The sequence below is a fragment of the Rhyacophila brunnea genome, unplaced genomic scaffold, assembly GCF_057557595.1.
Source record: "Rhyacophila brunnea isolate RB1 unplaced genomic scaffold, BYU_Rbru_1.0 scaffold_6, whole genome shotgun sequence".
Classification (NCBI taxonomy): domain Eukaryota; kingdom Metazoa; phylum Arthropoda; class Insecta; order Trichoptera; family Rhyacophilidae; genus Rhyacophila; species Rhyacophila brunnea.
Genome location: NW_028233276.1, coordinates 20,195,842 through 20,216,323, shown reverse-complemented (window position 1 = coordinate 20,216,323; position 20,482 = coordinate 20,195,842). Strand labels below are relative to the sequence as shown.

Genomic DNA, 20,482 nt, shown 5'->3' with positions numbered 1-20,482 from the left:
AAACACTTTTGATCATTAACTAACTTTTAAACTACATTTCACTTGATAATTATCAGTTGACAGTGATCCATTAATGCGAAAAAACCGGTCCTGATTATTATAACCAAGTAGAATAAATACCTACCAACTACACATTGTGTTTTATTTTAATTAATTTAATGTCTATCCACCAAGAATAATGTCTAACCTAGCGGAAAAATACGAAGCTCGCAATTTGAGATTTTTTTTTGATATTTTACAATTTCAACTGTATTAATTAATAAATATGTATCTGAAAACATTAAAAAGATTTTTTATTTTTTTTGTAATTGAAAGATAAACTTACAGTTGTAAAAAAATGTGATAAAATGTAAATTCGTTGCAGGGTCACATCTTATTATTGCATTATATATAATGTAGATTTTTGACTAATTCATCGTTTTAATATTTTTTTATATATATTTTAAAAAACATCGATTTTTATAAAAATATAAATGTGTATAACTTGAAATCCTTTTTATTTATATCAACTCGAGCTTCAATATTGTGACCATGCCTAAAATAAAATTTGATATAAATAAAAAGGATTTCAAGTTATACACATTTATATTTTTTTTTAAATCGATGTTTTTTAAAATATATATAAAAAATATTAAAACGATGAATTAGTCAAAAATATACACCACATAAAATCTAAAACCTAATAAACTAAATTTTAATAATAAATATGGCCATAAAATATAATGTGATAATAAGTTTGACCCTGCAACGAATTCACATTTTATTACATTTTTTTACAATTGCCAGTTTATCTTTAAATTTAAAAAAAAATAAAAAATCTTTTTAGTGTTTTCAGATACATATTTATTAATTACTACAGTTGAAATTGTAAATTATCAAAAAAAAATCTCAAATTGCAAGCTTCGTATTTTTCCGTTAGGTGCCTCTTTTCGCCTCTGATAGTATAAGCATCTCCCTTAAGACACAATGGGAGTCACTTCCGAAGATACAACGCACGTGCCCAAATGTTTTGGAATAAGTAAAATAATATTTTTAAGTACCTATCTTTTACATAATATATATTCAACTATAGGTATTATTAATAGGGATATACGTAATGGTGATATTAAAGAAGAAAAATCTGGGTAGCTGATTAACATTGATATATGTTTGTATATATATTGTATTTCAATGTTTAATAGCAATAAAATATTGATAATACATACAGAATATTATTAGATTGAAATAATATTCAAATTCGAGATTGACTATGAATGAGAATTAACGAAATTAGAACGCGATTATAATCATTTTATATCTAGTCTATTTTATACCTATAGAAAATACATGCATTAAAAACATAATATTTTTCTTTTCATTTTATTTTGTCTTCTCCAGTAAATGGATCCCAGTTTTCAATTCCAACGAGCTTGCAAGAAACTTCCCAAAGTCTATCAGCTATTTGGGGATCCATGGCTTCTCTGGTCGGGTTTATGGGAATGCAATCACTGAAAAAATACATATAAGAAGTATTCGATGCCATTTGAACAACTCACATTTTTTTTAAATGAGTCGTATAAGTAAAAACAGTTCACACAAAAATAGATAAAACGTATATCAAACTACTGGCATAACCTAACCTAAAAGTTGTTGATAATACTGATTGAAAAATTCGAATAATTATTGAAGTTATACCTACTTCTTAATGCGCGTTTGGAAAATCAGATCAGAGTGTATTTTTGGCGTGTGACATGTATCACATAATTTATTTTTTCACACGAAAAAAATCACACTCAATTGGATTCAAATCACGATTTTTAGGTTATCAGCCGAACGCACTACCTTTACGCCACATTATGATAATCCAATCGTGACGATTATACACTATAATAATATTGCGTATATATTCCGTTGCCTAGGCAGCGAATTTATTATAATATGTACGAAGAATAATGAGCGTAGTTATGCACAAAGCAGCCGAGCCACACAAACCTCAAACAGAGATAGAAGCACTTTTATGTAAATTGTGTTTCTTTAAATCAGCAAAGCCTCTGTATACTGTGTATACTTTTTGAATGATAGATATTATATATATATATATGATTTTGTATAGCTTTTGAAGAGATAAAAGCATATAATCTATGAAATTTTGGTGTTTTAGCAGTCCAGGTGTTTTGAGTAAAATGATTTTTTTTAGAATGTGCATTCTGCAGATGCAGCCATCTATTATTTTTATAAGAAAAGTCTTTATTTTTGATTATTTTCTTTAAAAATAGCCTTCTAAGTTACTAAAGTATTATGGGAATTTCAAAATTCTGAAAATAATTCGAAAAACTTGTAAATTATACATCAATATTTAGCTGCCTGGCACTATTTTTTAAATGAAAAATCTGTATATTATACTATATATAACAAAATGAATTTACTTAAGTACATAATATTATCATTTGGCTGCTTTTTGCAGAACGAATATTGCATATTTTTAGAACGCATTTATATGACATTTTTGTATGACAACAGCTTGGTTGCTTTATGCAAATCGAAAATGTCATATTCTGCAATTTGCAAAATCTTTAAAACGCATTTATATGATATATTTGTAAGACAGCAGCTTAACTCATTTTTTTCAAAATTGTGGCTTGGCTGCTTTGTGCATAACTACGCTCTAACGCAATTATTGTTCTCTTGCCTAGGAAACGAATTTATTATTGTCGGCCATTTGCAATTCCTTACGTAAACAAACGATTAAATGTCAGATTTACATTTGGTACTTTAAAAATAAAAACAACGAGAAACCATTATGTAATTTGGTAATAAAAGTTAAAGTGTATAGAAATAAACCAATGGCGCTCCAATAAGTAGTCCTTTTTCTTGAGTGTGTAATTTAACAAGATAATTAACAATCTAGGTTATCACAAGTTTTGTTTTTGTTCTGTTACGCAAAGGAAATATAACTTCTAACGCGCGTACATAAGTACACACACTGATATTATTTTTAATCTCAAAGCTATCCAAATACATGGCGATTCATTTCAATGTTTCAAAATTGTAATGGTGTGGTATGTTAGCATAAGTATTTACCTATAATATAATCCTGACTCCTTGGCGCACTTTTCGTCGACGGCGCAATAAATTGATGTCTGTGCTCCTAGTTTCGGAGACTTAAGCATCCACTTCAAAGCGTTGAAGAGGTAGGTCATCCCAGGGAAGAAAGCATTATCAAAATGTCTCCCGAGATCCGTACCGATCACTCCAGGGTGAAGTGCATATGTCGTAACTCCTTCGATGTTATGAGCCTAAAAACGACCAATTAGGCATAAATTGATTTAACATATATAAGCTTCTATATCATATAATGGATATATATACGATATCTATATATATAAAAGAAAGTCGGGTTAGTTACACCATAACTCGAGAACGGCTGGACCGATTTTCACAATCTTTGATTTGTTGGATTTGTCTTAGCCACGAATAGCAGAATAACTATTAAAACATCGGATAAATCACGGAAAAAATAAATTATGAAGAAAATTAATTTTCTCATACATTTTGACATTTTGAACAATGAACTCGCGCATTCGAAAATAAAAGAAAATCACAAAAAATTTAAATCCATATACAACGATACAATATGATAGAAAGAATAAACAAGAAACAAACAAGCAAATGAAAGGCGTTGTGTGCATTATCTATCCTTTGACAGTTGATTCAGTTCAGCCCAGGGGGATGAAAGTTCCATACAGCGAACGTGACCACCTAATACTCAGTTTTCAGAATAGATGGTAGCACGGTCACACACGAAGTCGCATGATATAAGGCCATTTCAATGACCAATCAGAGCTCACCCATGGTCAAGCCAATCATCATTCGAGCTTTCGATCAGTCTTTTCAAATTTCATGTCAATTCTACATGATATTTTCAAAACAAAAGCAGTCTTCTAATATTTTTCGAGTTGACATAATGTCAAGTGTCAGAATAATATTGCTGTTCGGCGTTTTTAAATCATATTGATAAAAAGGTTTTGCAATCCGATGGCTGATAAAATAAGTTAATAGGTAAGTCTACTTTTATTATATTAGTTTATAGGTATTATACGCTTGTATGCCCCTTGAAATTTCTCTGCAGTCGTCGCATTGAAATAATGATAGTACCTACCTATTGTAATTTTCACGTTTGCAAATCTACCAACGCAAACATAAAAAATAGATACCTAGGTATATAAAGAAGATTATGTTTCAGTAAATTACGTACCTACCTATATGAAATATCTATATTATATTTGCGCATTCTTACAAAAGTGTAAATGGCGACCATTGTCATTTTATATTTATGTACATTTTAAAATTATTGTTTCAGAATCTACATCAATATATCGGGGAATACGGGGAATGATTCCAGATGAGATTTTATTAGATTCAATCGATTCGTCAGAAAATTTAAAGGAGGCCATTAAACAGTTCAAAAAATCAGTCATAAAATTATGAAATTATAGTTAAATTATAAAAAGATCAGTATTTGTCACAAACTGAGTTATAAATATTATATCAGTCAGTTTTTCATTTTCAAGTTTATATAACTAGATTAAATTTATAACAGTGAATTTATAACAGTGATTTCCTATTTTTTAGTAACAAACAACCCTCGCCAAAGAGGAAGTTTTGCAACTTTCAAAATACACAAGTATGTATGGTTCTTTTGAGGGTAGTTAATATAATATATTTAATCTATATATTATATAAAACAAAGTCGGGTTAGTTACACCATTTATAACTCGAGAACGGCTGGACCGATTTTTATGATCTTTGATTTGTTAGATTTGTCTCCGCCCCGAATAGCAGAATAACTATTAAAATATCGGATAAATCACGGAAAAAATACATTATGAAGACAATTCATTTTCTCATACATTTTGACATTTTGAAAAATGACCTCGCGCATTCGAAAATAAAAGAAAATCACAAAAAATTTAAATCCATATACAACGATACATGATAGAAAGAATAAACAAGAAACAAATGAAAAGCGTTGTGTGCATTATCTATCCTTTGACAGTTGATCTTTTTTACTTCTTCGACAGCGTCCAAAAATAAAGCCAAGGAAAAAAATTACATGATCTCATTACTGGTATTGCTCATTATTTACCTACCAATTTCAAAATCTATCCTTCGAACTTCATTCGACAATCGATCTACGTGAATAATCGAGCCGATTACCAGCTAGGTGTGCAAATAGCTATTTCGATCGTGATTTTCAAACGGTAAGTTGCCTTCGAAGATGTTCACTTTGTGAGGTTATCAAATTTGTGATTGTGTAAGCATCGATAACTGCTTCATTATGTAATTTTAGATAATGTGATTAATTTTCCAGTGTCTATCATTTGATGATTCGTCAAAATGCTGACAACTATTTGCTTCGATTTCGTCGATTGCTTAAAATCGAGACGGAGCGCCTTACTTTCATTCGGTTGAACCAAGCTAAACTGCGATCGGAGGAGTATATTCATTTACGCGATGTAATCAACACCGTAGGAGATGCAGCTAATGTTGGTCGATTGACTATTCTATCGGCGATGTACATTGGCAGCCCACGTCATATGCATGAATATGCGCAAGATGCAATGAAATATGTTCGTCATTACGGTCGTCCAGATCTATTCATCACCTTTACATGAAATCCGAAATGAATAGAAATTGTTCAACTGCCACTCCCCGGACAAACATCAAGTGATCGGCACGATATCACCGCACGTGTCTTCAAACAAAAAATCCTGTCGCTGATGAACTACATTGTTAAGCATCGCGTCTTTGGGAAACTCGATGCTGGATGTATTCGATTGAATGACAAAAACGAAGCTTGCCGCATGCACACATTCTTATTTGGTTAGTCGAAAGAATTCGACCAGACCAAAAAGATGACATCATATGTGCCGAGATTCCTGATCCCTAAACCGATCCAGACCTGCATGATGTTGTAATTACTTACATGATTCATGGATAGTGTGGCGCCATCAATCCCCAATCACCGTGCATGGTCGACGGCAAGTGTTCCAAGCGTTATCCATGAAGTTTAACGGCGAAGACTATCACTGCCAATGATGGTTATCCACTGTATCGGCGTCGATCACCCAATGATAACGGTAGAACTATCACAACGAAAATGAAGTGAAATGATATCGTGGTTGACAACACTTGAATTGTTCCGTATTCGCCACTTTTTCCAAAACATTCAAGGCGCATTGCAACGTGGAATTTTGCAATTCAGTGAAGTCCATCAAATACATCTGCAAATATGTCACCAAAGGCAGCGATATTGTAGTTTTTGGCGTTCAAACTCCCAATACCAACGATGAAATCATGCACTATCAAGTTGGTCGATATGTGAGCTGCAATGAAGCAATTTGGCGTATTCTCTCATTCCTCATTCATGAACGTCATCCCACTGCTATACATTTGGCGGAGCATCTGGAGAATGGTCAACAAGTTTATTTCAACGCATCGAATGTTGCTCAACGTGCTGAAATATCTCCAGCGCCAACATTGACCAGTTTCTTTTCGATTTGCCAAAGCGATCCGTTTGCACGAACGTTGTTCTACTCTAAGATGCCACGTTATTACACTTGGAACGCTTCATCGAAGAAATTTCAACGTCGGAAGCAAGGCAATGCGGTTTTTGATCATTCGGATGTGCATTCTACTGATGCTCTTGGTCGCATTTACACAGTTCATCCGAAGAATGGCGAATGATTCTACTTGCGGTTGTTGCTGGTAAATTTTCGTGGGCCGACATCATTTGAATCACTTCGAACTGTCAATGGTGTAGTGTGCCCAACATTTCGTGCTGCATGTCAAAAGCTCAATTTTCTTGAAAATGATACTCATTGGGACATGACAATCGCTAAAGCATTTGTTTCTGCATCTCCAAGTCAGATACGCACATTATTTGCTATCATTATTCCGACATGCTTCCCATCGACTCCACCCGAACTGTAGAAAAACTACAAGGATGACATGTCAGAAGACATTTTACATCGAATTCGTGTCATTTCAGGGAATCCTGATCTCGAGGTGAATAAGGATATACATAACCAGGTTTTCCTTTTGATCGAAGACATGTGTTACCTCATGCAGTTTGTTAGTCAAGTTAGGAATGCCAATGCCACATCGTGGAGTGAATTACGCTTTCATTCTAGAATTGGAACGTGAACGTGAAAATGATCGAGATGCATTGAACTAATTAGTTTGAACGAATGTACCAATATTGAACCCCCAACAGAAGGTAGTGCACGATACGTTAATGAAGGCAATTGATGATGGAAATGGTGGCTTATTTTTCCTCGATGCGCCCAGTGGAACTGGGAAGACATTCCCCATGTCATTGATTTTGGCCACTGTTTGTGTGAAATCCGAAATTGCTGTAGCAGTTGCTTCTTCCGAGATAGCGGCCACGTTGCTAAAAGGATGCCGAACGGCTCATTCAGCGTTGAAATTGCCGTTGAACCTTCAAACGACTGAAAAACCGATATGCAATATTGCGAAACATTCAGCAATGGCCAAAGTTTTGGTAGCAAGTAAAATCATCACCTGGGATGAATGTAGAATGGCGCACAAACGCGCATTGTGAGAGATGTTTTGGAGGCGCAATGATTCTACTATCTGGCGATTTCCGCCAAACACTACCAGTCATTCCAAGATCGACCGCTGCCGATGAAATAAATGCTTGCCTCAAATCATTGACTCTGTGGCGCTATGTGAAGGACCTTCAGCTGACGACAAACATGCGAGTTACATTGCTAAACGATCCATCTGCCGAAGATTTCTCTAAGCAATTTCTGACTATCGGTAACGGCCGTGTTCCTGTCGACGAATCGAACGGATTGATTTTGTTTCCGCTGAATTTTTGCAATTTCGTGTCAACAATTGGTTGAGTGATCGAGCAATTCTTGCGGCAAAGAACAAAGATGTGGATCACTTAAACTTCACAAGTCAAAATCAAATCGTTGGTCTACTGCATTCCTTCAAATCTATCGACTGTGTAAGTGCTCGGCCGTGGTAATTTGGCGGGCGTGGTGCGGCAGCGTCTTGCGAAACTCAAACGTATAGCCATGTGTATTATGCCCGAAAAAAGACACTGTTTACGAACATTTTACACACGGTTATACGTTTGAGTTTCGCAAGATGCCGGCGCGCAATCCCCGCGCGACCACTACGTTCTTGCACTAACAAACGAAGACGAAGCAACCAACTAGCCAACTGAATTTTTAAACTCATTGGATCTTCCTGGCTTGCCACCGCACAATTTACAACTGAAGGTTGGCTCGGTAGTCATCATGCTTCGAAATCTGAACCAACCAAAACTATGTAATCCATTTCATTTTGGTTTAATTTTTGCACATTTATTGAACTGAATTCATTTTGAATATTCATTTTAACTTAATAAAAAAAAAAATGAATTTAATTCAGCTAATAAGTTAACACAAGATTATTGATTCTGAGGCGGTACGAGGTTCGCCGGGTCAGTTAGTAAGTTATAATATCATCATATACCTATACATAAATGATAATACAGCCGCGTAGATATTAGGCAGATGTAGATATTAGGGGTGTTTTGGGATCAGTATTTATTAAAAATCGGAATCCCGGAACTGAAATTTTGTAAAAAAAAAAAGTATATTTTTTGTACTAAATTGAACTTTTGCAATGGTTAAGTGCAAAAAAGCACGTTATAGGTATACATTGTTTAATTAATTATAATTGATCAGGAAAGAAGTTTTATAATCGTATAAAAAGGTTTTTAATCCATCATTCCAATAAATAGGTACGTATACTTGATTCAAACTAGTTTTCAGAAAATCTTTAACCAATCTCGATTATAATGATGAAATCTATAATAACGTGTACACGTGGATGGATTTACTGGCAGCAATAGTGCGTATTTTTAACTATCATGACAAAAACTGCTTACACCTAAAAGTGCTGACTGTCTCTCGAATCTCATTCTTCAAGAGTAAACGAGACGCGATTTTATCATTTGACAGGTAATGAAAATCGGTTAACCTCAATATGAGTATAGTTCGATTTTTTTGCTGGCAGGTTCGCCTTACCGTTCTGCTGCGCAGGCGCAAATCGAAAAAATCCCTACCGTCGCATGAAAAGTCAGAAGCTTCCAAACTTTTTTGATTCATGCATGCAAGCTTGCAACTGCAGGATAATACATGTTTATCCATACACTTTCTTGTTATGGCCGCTATACTACTAATACTGTCAACAGTAAATCCATGTAGTGTAAACGGGGTACAAGGTTAACTAAATCCTACATAAAGAGTAATAAAGGGTAGGTATTTATGAGAACATCTGACTGGTGACATAATACGAAATTCGTGAATTAGACAAACTTGACGATTTTGTCATAAATATAAAATCACAATGATATAAATCGTAAGTTACATAAATTTAAATATTTTTTGTTTACCTACTTGGAAACTGTACTCGATATCCCAATTAATTTACTGATCAAGAAATCGGGTGGGACTCCGAGATTTTTCGATAACTAATGAAATTGCCACCTCTAATAGATACGGTATATTAAATAATAAAATATATTATGAAAATAATAGGTCACCTTGAGTTTGATAGCCAAAGCTTTGGTGAATAGAATATTTGCCAATTTGCTCTGACAATATGCTGTTAGTGGTTTGTATGGTTTTTCATCAAACATCAAGTCATCAAAATCTATAGTTCCATCTGAAATAATAAGGAAAGAATAATTTTATTAATCGCTCAATTTCTTCATTGCATTGAATTACAAGCAATTATTATTAATTATATTAGGCGATCAGGATGCTTATAGCCCAGATCATCATCAATAAAAGATAAATGTATATTAGTATTGTTATAAAATATTATTAGGTCTAAGATGTGGGCTGACAACTGGGCGCCACGAAAATTGGACGCCGCATTGTCGAATGAAATAAATAGACGTTCGTTACGATTTTATGCAGAAAGTAGATGACGAATTTTAATCAGTTTTTATCTACTACTTGGTAATTTTAATTTATTTTGCTCTTGACATAATATTTTTATTGCGGATTGAGAATTATCATACCTGAGGCTTTATACAAAAATAAAAGAGCTCTCTTCTCGTTGAAACTTAAAAATATTCACAATTAAATCATTATTTACGTGTGCATATTTACATTCTCACCGGGTAATAAATGGTAATATAATAATTTAATTTTAAATAATAATATTGAATATATATTTTAAAAGTACCTATAATTCACGAGCGTCTATATAATTTCGAAAGTCATTCGACTGTGTGGCGCCCAGTTGTCCCGGTGCCGAATCGTCCTAGACCCCATTAAATATGCCACTTACATTTATGTAACATAGACGAAACTGTCACAATTCTGGCTGGGGTAGACCTAATGATTAGAGGAAGAAGTAGAAGAGTAAATAGAAAATGTGCTAGGTGATTAGTCCCAATTTGTGTCTCAATTCCATCTTCAGTCTTTCCTTCGGGACATATTATTCCAGCATTGTTAATGACCAAATTGATCTGGCTTTCCGTTGAAATGATGGTCTTGGCACATTCCCGTACTGAATACAAAGAGTTTAAGTCCAATTTTATCACTTGAATTGACCCAAGTCCCGTTTCGTTTTGGCACTTATTCTGGATGTCTTTATAAGCTTCGTTTGCTCTTTGGATATTACGACATGCCATTAGAACTCGTGCCCCTAAAAACAACATATGATATGAATGATATTCCTACTAAGAATAATTATTACTAATCAGAAATCACCATGTCAAAATGTTTATTGACAAAACCCAGTGGTAGTGGTACTCAGGGTACTACTGTACCACCAGATCACCATCAATTAACTCGAAAGCTTTCATCCAGAAGTGTACCAATACTTACAAATGACGATCTGACAAAAGTATGGTTGTCAAACTCCGAAAATATTAAAAACAATTAATTTGACTTACTGACCTCGTCTGTATAAGTCGATCACTGTCTCCTTTCCGATTCCCGAGTTACATCCTGTAACAACGGCAGTTTTTCCATCCAGCCGAACCTTACTGTAACATCTTCCACTGAATAATGGCATAATATTTCAGGGTCTGAAAGAAAAATGGCACGTGTAAAAATAACTGTATCAACTGTCAATAATGGCCACACAATCATCAATAACTTCAAAAGACTATAGGTATAGGTAAGCTAAACAAGGATTTAGTAAGAAAAATACACACAGGGCGGACACTGGTACCTATGCTCAATATAATACTACTGACCTGTATTAGTTATAATATGGACCCTTATAATATGGTTTTATCCGATTACACGTCAGAGGTCGACAGCTTCGTGTATTATGGGCAATTTAAATAATGTTTAGCTTCGTCCACTTGTTAAACAAATAAATACAAACAGTACATTGACATTCTAACGTAATCTAGAACAAGATCAGTTTTGTCAGCTTACTATTTTTAGATGTGTTTTTGAATTTAGATTTCTCTTAGTACCTACATCATATTTTATGTATAAAGTTATCATTAAAATGTGATTTTAAAGGTACTTTAAAAGGTCACAAAATTATTAAAAAATGGTATCTTGTTTCTAATTTAAAAAAAAACATTAATTTTCCTAACAAATATGTAAATGATTATAACTTTGAATCCCTTTTTATTTATATCAATTTGAGCTTTGGTATTGTGACCACATAAAAGATCAATTTAACATACTTAAATAAAAAAAATCAAGTTATACGCATTTGTTTTATATAAAAATCTATAGTTTTTAAATAAATAAAAAATACGTCAAAACTATGTCATTTTCAAAAATCGTTTTGTGACCTTTTAATTAACTTATCAAACTAAAAGGTTTAAAATATTGCAAAAATACGATGTAGTAATAAAACTCGGGCTTTTTTCTATACGATATAAGCTTATTTTTAACTAAATTTTTAATAAAAGATTATTTAAAATTAAAGTTATTAGTAAAATGTATTAAATTGCCGGTAGGTAATGCTAAAAACATTACTCTCCGCGTTAACAATGTTTGAAGTCCTCATTAACAATAATTGGTTTCAAAAACAATAATATTCTTCACTTCTTACACTTCAAATAATTCTAGGACTAAAAGTTGACCATTACAGTCACAATAATTAATTAAAATTATACAATATGAAGTCATTCGGCCCTCATAAAATCATCGTTGAAATGTTTTAAATATGGCAAGAGTAAAGTTGTCGGCATACGAATTTCTAGCTCATAACATACAGTTTAATTAAACAAACATATTCTCAGAATTTTTATGAAATATATGTATCACCTACTCCAAGGAAATTCGATAAAAACAAATTTGCAAAAGATATTTTTTTTCACCATGTACCTATCTCGTTAGATGACAGATAAGGAGAAACATTTAGCCAAAAGTGCATTTTTATTATAACATGCCACAATAAAATATTCAAGGGGTTCTGTTATTTTGTACAAAAATATAAAAGGGTTCTGTGGCTAAAATTAATTGGCAATCGTTGGTGTAACAAAAGAGAAATAACTCTTTAAGTTCACTTTTATTGGAGAATCACTTCTTTTTTTATTTTGTCAATAGATACAATCCTTTTTTCGGCCTTTCAGACATAAATCCGGACGCTTATATTATTTATAAGCTTTGGACAATGTGGAAAACTTTCAGAAACGTATGACAGAGTTCGTTTTTAAGCTGAAATTGATGAGTTCAAAAGAATAGTCGCATAAAAAATAATGATGCGTCTGCCACCATTTATATCGTGATAGAACAACCACGTGAAACAAGCAAAAGGTATATGTAGTAGGTTGATAGTAAAAAGAAGGTTTCAAATTCTTGTGACAGTGCAGGCGACTCATTTAGGTCTAACACCGTCCCAAAGTGATTTCGTTGTGGACGTAATGCCAGAATAAACTTTCTTTTCTCTACCTATTAGTAGATACCCGGTAGGTATTTAAAAATATATTTAATACCGACAAGAAAACATATATGTTAATTGAACAGAAATTTCATAAATGATGGTTACATATTCAAATAATTACAAGAAAAAAAGAACTTTTTATACACAACGTTTTTTAAATTTTCTGTTGAATTATTATGCTCAATATGCTCAAACTTGTACTTGATAAGAAGTAAATAAAAAACAAACAAACAAATATAGAATACTGAATAATGTCATGTTGACATTTCATTTTGATTTCCGTAGTAATGCACGTATATATTAATAATTTATTTGCTAGGACCCTCCCTTTAGCAACCAATAATAGTCTTTTAATTTTTACGGATTTTTGTGAAATAACTTTCCATACAAAACAGAATTAACTGAAAATGAATTCAATTCTGCGTAAAGATGACTAAAAGTATTAAAAGAATGCATCGGCATCATGTTCTGATATATTCTAAAAGTTTCAAATGTCTAGCTAGTCGGGAAGTTAGTAAAAAATCGATTGCAAGATTTGTACTGGACAAACAAGAATACGAGCTAATAAAAACGTTGTAAAATGTAAATTTAAATTAAGTACTATTTACTAATTATTAAAAATTTTCGTATCAATTTTTAATCACTAATACTGTGTTTCATTGTTACCAATAAATTCAATTCAATGCATTGTTGTACAATTTATTAGTTATTAAAATTAAGACATATGTACGTTTATAGAGATGTAGGTATATCGGTATGGACCTTAGACAATAGATACAGATAGACGCTTCACATTGCCTTGGTACGTGAAGCTGCTTGCCGTGTGTTTGGTTGTGTGAGTGAGTGGACATATACGAATACAAACGTTCGAGACCATAGGCGTGCGGGAGAAACGGAATATTATTAATATTCATTGATGTTCATTGGTGGATATCTTCAATATAATAAATACAGAAACTTCAAAATGTATTATTATTTAATTATCATAATAATATGGTACTTACATTAAAATTAACAAAGTAAATAACTAAGTAGGTACATGAGTATAATCAATATTAAACTGACAAATTATCATATTAATTTACAAGTATCAATAATTCAAAGGTATGAAATCACATCATCTAAAAATATATACCTACAGAGTATATAAATAGACATGCACAATAGCGAATCGAATACAAAATATGGATCAAAGAAAATCACTTTGAAAAATTCAGATTATTAAAACACAAGTTGAAGGACGTGCAAAAAAAACCTATACAAATTATAATATTTGGATTATATAGAACAGGTCTGGGCAAGCGGCCCGCCAAGTTTTTCTGCGGGACCGGCGAGTTTTAATCGTATTTTTGAAAAAAAATACTTTTTTCTACATTTAACGCTTTGTTAAAAATAAAATTTTATAAATACATAATGAATCATGCCAGTAGGTATGTTTTATCTATTTTTGTATTTTCGTTCAAGCGGTTGCTAGCTAACAAACGGCGTCGATAATAAAATGGTTTCCAAACTCTGGTTAATTCCCGACACTTTTTTACCTAAGGTAACTTTTTTACGTTAATTTCAAGGTTTAATAAGTAAAAAACTTATTGAAAAAGAAATCCGTAATCCAATCCACTATTATTAGATGCTAGGGTCCTAGAAACTACATTGTTAATATATACGTGCCTTACTATGGAAATCGATATGACATGTTAAAATGACATTTCCGCATTATTTCTATCAAATACAATTTTTTCTGATCGCTTAAACGATCAAAAAAAGTTTAAGCCAGTCATGTTAATTTTAAATGATTTATATTACATATAATTTATGTCTTTAGAAAAAATCGTAATATATTATAATATATTTTATTACGTCTATCTTTTTCTGTTTCACTCGCGAATTATTGAATTATTAATTCACCAGAAACAACGTAAAATGCTTTCATGTTTATTGTGCTGAAACAGATGTCATTTGTTGGCTCCTTCAAGTTTGACTTAAATATTGATAAATGCAATATTGTATCGTTTTAGCTCTAGTGAGCGGTATTATTTTTTCAATATTCGATGCATGGCAGAGTTCTCTCGCGTAAGGGGATCTTGGCATTGCGTTTGATAGTAAGCTCATTTTTTAGTGGTTCACAAGCATAGTAAACATAGTCCATTCTGGTTATTTTTGGGTAAGCTAGATTCAAACAAAATATTTGAGTATTTCTAATTCTGTAAGGGTATGATTGCAATTCTGAAGTGTTATTTTAAATACAATTAAGTTATTATGCAAGGGAAATCATACCATTACAGAATAAGAAATATTAAAATATTATTATTGAACCTAGAGCTTACTTAAAAATAGCCAGAATGGACTTGGTTCACTATGCTTGTGCTCATTTAGTGGTGATATGGCTGTCATTTGTAAAAAGGCACTACAAATGTTGGACTTCTTCATCTTGCGTACTTCCTGTATCTTTTCGGATGTTAAGGTATTAAAAATTCTCTATAACTCCTTAGTTAGAACCCGGTTTGAGTGTGGGTCGATTATTTGGGCCCCGCATCAGTTGAAATACGACCTTATGGTGGAGCGAGTTCGAAAGAAATTTTTGAGACTCCTTGACAACGTTGTATGGATATTACCCGTGGCTTCTGGCAACTGGCATCCTCTTAGGTATGTTTACATACTGTAGTTTAAACACTAGACGATATTTATAATTGGCCACGTATTTTTCCGAATTCTGCCATTCTTGCTAGTGTTGATCTATTTATCCCTGATAACTATCTTAGAAATCGGGAGGTTTATTCTCCAAAGTTGCAGAACTAACTTGCAATTCGTAATGCTAATTTGGATGGCAATAAATCAAAATAATTAAAATGAGATTGCAAAAATATGCACAAGAAGATAAAGGAAACATTGGGAATTACAAAAGGAACCTCATCAACTATCTTGAAAGACGAAGATGGGCGTATTATATTAGAGATATGGAAAAAAAGCTGTCTCGTTGGAAGACATAATATTGAAAATCTGTTTGATGATGATAGGGACCTATTGGCTATACTTTTAATGAATGTGAACAAGCCCATGCATAAAGAGGGCAGAAATAATAAACGCAATACGAAATTCTAAAAATGGTAAAGCTGTCGGCCCTGATAATATTCACAACGAAATGATAAAATTATTAGAAGAAGATCAATTAGAAATTCTCGTTGATTTGTTTAATAAAATTTACGAAACGGGCATATTTCCCGATGATTGGTTGAAATCGACATTCATCACTCTACCAAAAAAGGCGAATGCAAAGGAGTGCAGCGAGTTTTACCAGATCAAAACCGTGTTATGATTGACATCATCAAATAAATAAGGAAAATTAAAGAAATTATCCCAATAAGCAGAAAGCATAATATTATGTAAGTTATTAGTGAATTAATACTCACAGTAGTGAAGGACAGAACAGATCCCAATGATCCTAGATGGCTTGGATTCAATAATTCTTGGAAGCAGAAGCGATGTGAATAACAAATGCCCAAGGTGATTGATGCCAAGTTGCGATTCAAATCCGTCAATGGTCTTTCCCTGCGCATCACATACCATCACTACACATCATAATGCCTGCATTGTTTACTAATATGTGAATTTCCTTTTCGGTCTCCATGATAATAATATGTTCGGTACATTTTCGCACTGATGCTAGCGAATCAAGATCTAATTTTGTGACCGCTAATGTACCTAGGCTTGTATCATCTTTGCATCGTTGCTTGACACCTTCCATTGCAATGTCGGATTCAGTATCATTCAAACAAGTATTACTCTGGAACCTAAAACAAATAATAAATTTATAATAAGTAATGTAATACCCTGTTTACACGTGCATAGATTTACTATGCACAGTAAGAAAATGTATGGGGAAACATGTATTATCCTGCAGTTGGCAAGATTGCGTACAATCAAACAAGTTTGGAAGGTTCCAAATTCAACGCGATAGTATTATTATTTTCGATCTTGCGCCTGCGCAGTAGAACGATAATAGCGAAACTGCGGTAAAAAAAACGAACTAGGTACTAATTTTAGGTTAACCTATTTTTACTACCAGCAGGTCAAAATTAGTTCTACAAAATGACCATGTCGCGTCTCACTTACTCTTGAATAATGAAATTGGAGAGACAGTCGGCATTTTTACGTGTAAACAGTTATTGTCATGATTATTTAAAATACGCACTATTGTCTCCAATAAATCCATGCATGTGTACAGGCGCTATAATTCTATAGACTACACCAGTGAAACGCGAAGATTGCCTATTGGATAGTAATAAATACAGTGATGGTTTCCTTGACACTCGTGAATTGTTTTGGTTCATAGGAAAGTTTCAAAATCATCAAGAGATCTGTATTTTTCATAATAATAAGTGAAAAAATTCTTGAAACAGAATTATTATATTACTATACCAATGGCTTTGATTTTTTCGTTGTGCTTATAGACATTCTTCCAAATGAAAATCGTACAATGTCTACTTTCAGTTTGGGCAAACCCAATATAAAATCTCATTGGCTGAAAATCATTCCATACTAATCAATTAATTTCTCATTGGCTAAATACCTTTATTTTATACCAATACGCCAACCAATAAAGGGCTCCGAATTCTTTACGAACTATCAGAAAATATGTATGCATCAAATCTATATAACTTTAGGGAAGGGCCTATCCTATATGACAAATAAATATTCAATGGTACATAAGTAATATGGAATTCCTCGGAAATTTACTTACTTACGCTGGTATTAGCTGTAGCTAATCAATCATTTAAGTTCATGGCTGACTGTGGAAATATCTACCCCGAGATATTCTCTCTCCAGTCGGTTAGACTTATCCTTTCTGCGTCCCCTGGGAGTCGCCCAGAGGCCGAGTCTCTACTGGGGTGGGGTAACTTCTAAACATTGAGGATCAATCATATCTTATAATATGACCAGCCCATCTGAGACTTCGCGCCCTCAAGACATTAAGTGTACTAAGTTTATATCTTTCAAAGAGCTCAGTTTTTTCCCGTCTCTACATATTAGGCTTCAGGTTGCATAAAACACATCCAACAGAACGATTGGTTTCACGATCACGTAATAATATACCCAGAATTTTATCTCTAGGATATGATTATCATATCAGGATATAGGATCATATTGGAGCTACATAAACATTTCAATGCGAAAAATGCCCTATTTTACAACGTTACAACGAAATGTTTAACTAACTTCCCGACTAGCTAGACTAAACTTTTAGAATATATCAGAACACGATGCCAATGCATCTTTTAATACTTTTAGCCATCTTTAAATAGAATTGAATTCATTTTCAGTTAATTCTGTTTTGTATGGCAAGTTATTTCGACACCATTATTGGTTGCTAGGGGTCTGGGGTCCTAGCAACTAAATTATTAATATATACGTGCGTTACTATGGAAATCAATATGACATGTCAAGTACAAATTTTCTTGATCGTTTAAGCTAGTCAAGTCAAGTTTATAATATGGTTCAACAGAATTTAAAAACGATGTATATTAAAAGTTATTTTTATCTTATAATTATTTGCTGACCACTATATTAGGGCATCTATTGAAAATGTCTGGTATTAAATGTGTTTATAAATAAGTTCGCTACATTGTGAATATATTAGATAACAGGGATTCTTACCAACCAGTATAAATATTGGATTTTAAAAATACCATACAAAAAAAATGGTACAGCCATAGACTATAGATACATCTAGACACCACCCGTTGCATTGCTAAATGAAGCTGCGTGCCATGCGTTTGGTTTGTGAGCGAGCGAACGCATTCGTCTACAAATGTTCGAGACCATAGACCATTTCGGTAGTGCTCGCCCAAAGTGCTCGCACTAGACGCTCAGAATTAAAATATAATTTTCTATTTGTTTACGTTATATCAGTGGTCTCCAACCTTTATGTTACTACGCCTCCCTTTAAAAAAAATCTAATCTTGGCGCCTCCCCCCCTTTATTTCATTAAATAATACAGACACTTTTTTAACACACAAGTTTTTACTACTTACTTATATCAAATTCATTTTTTAATTAATTTATTTTCATGCGACGAATGAGCTTGTTTATTACCACAATCAATTTTAAAAGAAGTCAACCAAATTCATCATCGTTCATTGACAAAAATTAATGGATTCTCCACATAGTGAATAGGGCCCACAGGCCAGGATCTTTCACCCATATATTAAAAATATTTAATAGCCCTGAAACAAAGCAGCGCCGCAGGCGACTTTTTTTACTATTAATAAAATTATATGAAAAATGCATTAGCAAACTAACCAAGAACTCAGGAAATAGATTTTTGTTTGCTTCAATATATCTGGCGTAGAAATCATTTTAAAGTGGAGACATGTATTATTGTTATATTATATTAAAGAAATCACGTCAAAAACAATTTAAAAAAAAAATATCACACCCTGCCTACACGCTTCAGTTGACACTTTAGCTACGAGTGACATTTAAATTTGAGGTTATTGTTTTCATGCAACCAGCGGTCGTTTTGTGCATTACCGAAACAGAGCGTTTGCAAAAGCGCCATTTTTAAATTTCTCCGCTCCAAATATTTTTTTAATAGGATTTAAATATATGTATTATATATTAAAATAAACATTGATGCACTGAATTTTCACTGTTACGTTAAGATATGAACTTTTATTTATTTGTAGATATTATGGTATAAAAAATAATTTATTCAAAAATTTTGGCGCCTCCCCTGGCAATAGATCGCGCCTCCCAGGTTGGAAACCGCTGCGTTATATAGTATTTTTAAGCGGTCAAAATGCAACCATTAGGTAAAGATATCCATAATTTAAGTTATTTTAAAGAAACACTAGGTCACTGATAATATATATAATAATATACAAATAAATTATCATGAACATGTATCAACGTACCTATGAAACGTAATACCATATTCTTGCTTATCAGTATGGCTACCATATTTTAATACAATACACAGAACCATCTTTCCTACTTAATTAACAAAAAATATTTACCATTGATTTTATGTCTAACACAAAAAATAGCAATTTAGCAACACGAGCTACGATGCTACGTGAAGCGATTCTCCACGATTTGTTGGCGATACTTTTGGAAACTAACGAAAACATATGTAGACCTTTTATCTTACTCTAGCGCGTGTCGCAGAGATTATAAGGGTGCCGAATACTTTCTCACTCGCACTCATGCATCGTTTTTGTTCAGGCCTTGGGTACAGCATTTTAAATATTTTTTTTAATTTTCCGTTTGTGACATCTGTTGATTGAATCTTTAGTCCAATATGTAGGTAGTAAAACGGTGCCCTTCACAGAATAAAATTATGTATTCATGTTTCCGTGATGGAACCAATTAAAAATTAATTCTATCAAGGTTATTGACCTACTTTTTATCGGCGTTAAGAATGAACAGCTTTTAAAATATTTTGAAACCATGGAAGCGATTTTAGATATAGGATAATACAGGGAACAGTTTTATTACAAATTATCATTTATATTTTGAAGCGTAGGAACAAACAATCGTAACTTTAAATTTCCGAAAA

The 20,482-nt window shown here is 32.9% G+C and overlaps 1 protein-coding gene across 1 annotated transcript; it reads right to left on the bottom strand.

The window, feature by feature from the left end:
• Nucleotides 1-1,126: 1,126 nt before the first annotated feature.
• On the bottom strand, nucleotides 1,127-18,731 carry LOC147065370 (retinol dehydrogenase 13-like). Its single transcript, XM_085956794.1, has 6 exons — nucleotides 16,335-18,731; nucleotides 10,971-11,101; nucleotides 10,357-10,716; nucleotides 9,602-9,723; nucleotides 3,061-3,275; nucleotides 1,127-1,487 (listed from the first exon to the last, which is right to left on the bottom strand). The coding sequence occupies exons 2-6, from the start codon at nucleotides 11,086-11,088 to the stop codon at nucleotides 1,355-1,357; spliced, it is 948 nt and encodes a 315-aa protein (XP_085812920.1). The 5' UTR covers nucleotides 11,089-11,101; nucleotides 16,335-18,731; the 3' UTR covers nucleotides 1,127-1,354.
• Between the last annotated feature and the right edge of the window lie 1,751 nt (nucleotides 18,732-20,482).